This window comes from Nicotiana attenuata, chromosome 1, assembly GCF_001879085.1.
Source record: "Nicotiana attenuata strain UT chromosome 1, NIATTr2, whole genome shotgun sequence".
NCBI lineage: Eukaryota > Viridiplantae > Streptophyta > Magnoliopsida > Solanales > Solanaceae > Nicotiana > Nicotiana attenuata.
Window position 1 is genome coordinate 74485520 of NC_031989.1, and position 4626 is coordinate 74490145.

A 4626-nucleotide genomic window follows, 5' to 3' on the forward strand; every position below is an offset into this window, starting at 1 on the left:
ATTGTTCTTGTATACATATTTATTTGACGCGAGGCATACGTGCAATGCATGTACCCTAAAATAGTTTATTTAAAAAGTCAGAAGCTTATATTATGTGGGTGGTTAATTTAATGTAAAGGTGGCAAACACGTGGATTGGGCGGAATATGGGCGGCTAAAAAATGGGTAATACAAAAATGGATAAATTATCTAACACAACCCATATTTAATACGGATAGGGAATCGATTAACCGGCGAATAATATGGGTATCCATATATCCATGGCTTGTTGAATATGATCACTTTCAGTAGAATTTCTAGTCTCCCAAAGTTGAGAAACTCCCAATTTGAGTCTTTAAAATTATAAAAGTTAAACCATTAGTTATCCATTTTCTAAGTGGATAATATGGTTGTTATCTATATTTGACCTATTTTTTCAAAATTTTATCATCCGTCCATTTTTTAGTTAAAAATACGGGTGAAAAATTATTTATTTAATCCATTTTGCCACCACTAATTTAATATTGAAGCTTCTCTCCTCCCATGTTGTGGCATAAATTTATACGGATTGAACTATTTAATAATTTCAACTTACATTTAAGACCACAACTCAGTTTAGCAATTTGGTTTGGTTCATCTCTACCCCCATCCATTTCTAGATAAAACCGAAAAGCTTATGGCTGAATCTCAAGTTAGCGGCGAAGATAGAGGAAGGTTGTGGACACTCAAAGGCACAACTGCACTTGTTACCGGTGGCACTAAAGGCATTGGGTGGGTGACAAATCTTTTCAATGTACTCATCTATTGATGATGAGATAGCTAATAAAGGTAATTTTATTGATTCTTATGTTATTTTAGGTATGCTATAGTTGAAGAATTAGCATATTTTGGAGCAACAGTATACACATGTTCACGTAATAAAAAAGAGCTTGACGAATGCTTAGAGCAATGGATGAGCAAGGGATTTCAAGTAGCTGGTACTGTATGCGACCTTATGTCACGTTCCGAGAGGGAGAAGCTTATGGACACTGTTGCCCTTTATTTCAGTAGGAGGCTCAACATTTTGGTATGTACCAAAGTAAAGCATTAGGGTATTCGATGCAGATCCAAGATTTAAGTTTTATGAGTTTAACTTTTAAAAAATATTGTGTTGAACTTGTTAACTTTTTAAATTATATGTTCATATCTATTATTTGTTGCAATTATAATATATTTTTACACATAAATTATGCTTTACTTAAAAGTAGTGGATTCAGATTACCGCTAAATCGCCCCTGTAGATAGATATTTCTTTGCTAAATGTCGAACTACGTATACTGTCGAAGAAAATTAATAGTCCAATAAGAACTCTACAACCGAATGATCATCAAATGCTTAGATCTGACAATGAATGATGAATGTGACCCATTTTGTGATCCACGCGACTCAGACAAGAATACTATATCTTACCCATCCAGTGTTGTTCTGATTGAATTTCAAAGATCTCGCTCGCCGTCAAGAATTAGCGAACGGATGACAGGATTTGAGGGAACTCTTGAAATAGACTAACCCGCTTACTTCCCCAACCCTGTAAAAAGTTTTCTTTTGAATGCATGTTGATCTACCTTTGTTTCTTCTCCTTCTAATATGTAATTATTCATCTAACTTGTCGTATTAAATTTCCCTATTGCCAAAATTTTAGGTGAATAATGCTGGGGTGATTACATATAAGGAAGTTATAGACTTGAGTGCGGAGGATTACAACACCATGATGGTTACTAACTTTGAGGCCAGTTACCACTTATCTCAACTTGCATACCCCCTGTTGAAGGTATCAGGAAATGGAAATCTCATCTCCATCTCTTCAATTGCATCTCTTGTAGCGTTACCAGCAATGTCCGTGTATTCTGCAACTAAAGGTAAAATTTAATACCATCGTAGATTTCAATCAAGAACAGGGGCAGCTCAAACACTAAGACCAGCAATTGCTTTGAACCATTGAAACTGAATTCCGTGATAGACATACAATTTTGTAGATAAAATAGTTTTCTAACAATGTTGATTATTAGACAATAAGTTTCTGAAAAAATCTTTGAGTTTTATACATAATGGACCAACCCAAAGAGAGTAGTTGGATAACATGTTGATAATGAGACTTAACAAGCAGAGGCGGATCCACGATTTCAAGAGGATGGGTGCACTATTGTGAAGAAGAGAATTTAAAATTATATTTGACGAGTTTAACTTTAGTATCTACCATGGACTCACTACACTTTTGAAATCATAGGTACAAAACTAAAGTTTTCTAAAATATTTAGTGATTTTACGTATATATCTATACTCCGCGCCAAAAACAAGACCGTGTGGAGTGAGATTTAAACAATCAATTTCACTCGTAGAGGTGCACTATTGAGAGTCAGGGGTTAAAATATAGTAATAGAAAGTTTGGGGTAGTTAGTTGAATAAGAAAATAGGCTGTTATATAGTACAATAAATATGGAAATCAGATTTACTTGTACATAACCGACCTTCTTCCTAACTGCTAAGCTCAAGCTTTCTCTCTCTAGATTCTTCCAATTCAATCAATGAAAATTGTTCTTTCATGTGTCATGTAGTGTTTCAATTGCTCAATCTAGCTCAAATTAACAAGCACCCACTGATTATTGCACCATAGGAGTCTTTGAGGTTCACGCACGTATAATTAAGTAATTCTCAAGAAATATAACATTTTTATATATGGTTTAGGGAAAGGAGTATGGGTTCACGTGAACCCATACCCTAAGACTTAGATACGCCTCTGTTAACAAGTTCCTTAAAAAATAATTTAGAGTTGATCATTTTTTATCTTTTTGGTACCAAGTCATTTTTTCACTTCAACATGTAATCTAAAAATTATTTACAAGCAACTAAATACTCTATTTAGTGATAAATTTTTTTTAGATCAATTGATTAGGATTTGAGAAGTCATTCTGTTAACCTTGTATGTTTCTTAAAATATTACCTAATTAAGCTTGGTGAGGTTATCCACTTATGCTGGTGAGAGGTAGCGGGTAGTCGATTAATGGTTTATCGGTGCGTACTTGGCAACCCAAATATCAATGCTATAATAAAGATTGAGATAAAAACATATAAATTTAATAAAAAAGAATAATGCCTCTTATTAAGGTTTAGGTTTAAACCACTAATTTCATTGAGTGGCCCTATTAAATAAAATATCATTTCGTGATCTTGCCTAATTAAGTAGTAATTGTTTTCGTGTTTTAAGGGTCAATGTTTTTTCTTTTATTTTTTATCTTTGCAATAAGGTTCCATTTGTTGGAAGATTGCCATGGTTACTTTGTTGACCCTCAAACAAATTTTTCCGAATTAAAATCTATTGAGTAAGAATTTGGGAGGAACATGTTTAGTGTTTCATGACTTGTAACTGTCAGAAATTTTATGTTTGACTAGACATGTGGAAAAACGAAAAAGAGAAAGAAAAAAGGAGTGTTTATGTTATGTATATATGACTTATTGATTTTCTCTTTCCCACGGCATAGCTGCAATGAATCAAATGACAAAAAACATGGCATGCGAATGGGCTAAGGATAATATTCATGTTAATGCAGTTGCACCAACAGTCATTGCAACCCCTCTCATAGAAGAAGCAATTGTAAGTTGATTGCTTCTCTGCGTCTCTTCGTTTCTGCGGATTTTTACATAAGCATGAAAATAGATTATAAAAATTCAATGAAAATAGATTTATCATAAACTATTATTGCAGAAAAATCCTGTGCAAAAGGAACAAATTGACAAGTATATTGTTCGAACTCCATTGGGCCGACCAGGAAAGCCTAATGAGATTTCATCTATTGTGGCATTCCTTTGCTTCCCGGCTGCTTCATACGTCACAGGCCAGATCATATTTGTTGATGGAGGATATACGGCAAATGGCTTTTAAAAATTAGTCAGTACGCCAATAAGGTTATCTATTTTAAAGTTGTGTGACATATGGATTAGGTACCTAAAGTTTGATGAGTTGTGCTAATAAATTATGAGAGCTGCATTTTAATATAATTTACTATGTTTGGTTTGCAATGTATAAACTTTAATTTTTATGTTCGTACAATTATTTAGAAGATGTATCTTCCCCGTTGTGAAAAGAATAATAAAGTCAATGGAGGAAATTATTGTTGGGGTTGAAGTGGTATTGTGAATGGGAAATGAGGGAAGAAGGTGAAAAGGTAACTTTGGCTTTTGCACTTTGTCCCTCGTTGGTTAAAGACAAGTATTTTGTTGGGTTTAAATATAGAAGCACTTCCTTAAGCTCTAAAAAGGAGCTAAAAGGAAGGGGCCTCGCGCCGTCGTCGCTCGGCTTCGGCTTCGGTCAATTGATTTGATTGACTTAAATTTCTGCTTCATCTCCTTCTTCTTTCTGCATCATTACTTTCAAAACAAAGTAAGTCCGTCGTGTGATTTGCTCCATTATTTTGACTTTGCTGATAACTTAGTGGTTTGAAGTGCCACTACCGCTAAGGTGGAAGTTCCGTTCTATCCTGGGAAGAATTTATCCGTTAACCTTGGGCAACAGTGAGGGGATAAGATTCTTTAAGGACACACAAGGAATTTGTGGGCTCGGGACATAATTCTGCCAATTTCTGTTCATTTATTTTTTCTGTTTTAGTCACTT

The 4626-nt window shown here is 34.3% G+C and overlaps 1 protein-coding gene across 1 annotated transcript; it reads left to right on the plus strand.

The window, feature by feature from the left end:
* On the plus strand, positions 554-4140 carry LOC109228945 (tropinone reductase 1-like). The gene is made up of 5 exons (XM_019394222.1): positions 554-749; positions 837-1044; positions 1660-1876; positions 3497-3609; positions 3721-4140. Exons 1-5 carry the CDS (start codon positions 655-657, stop codon positions 3895-3897), a joined length of 810 nt encoding a protein of 269 aa, XP_019249767.1. The 5' UTR covers positions 554-654; the 3' UTR covers positions 3898-4140.

What these genes read in the sequence shown, in the direction of transcription:
- LOC109228945 (XM_019394222.1), top strand. Translation starts at nt 655, where the DNA reads ATGGCTGAATCTCAAGTTAGCGGCGAAGATAGAGGAAGGTTGTGGACA. An exon ending in GTAGGAGGCTCAACATTTTG is followed by an intron (nt 1,045 to 1,659) that starts GTATGTACCAAA and finishes CCAAAATTTTAG; the next exon opens with GTGAATAATGCTGGGGTGAT. An exon ending in CGTGTATTCTGCAACTAAAG is followed by an intron (nt 1,877 to 3,496) that starts GTAAAATTTAAT and finishes CCCACGGCATAG; the next exon opens with CTGCAATGAATCAAATGACA.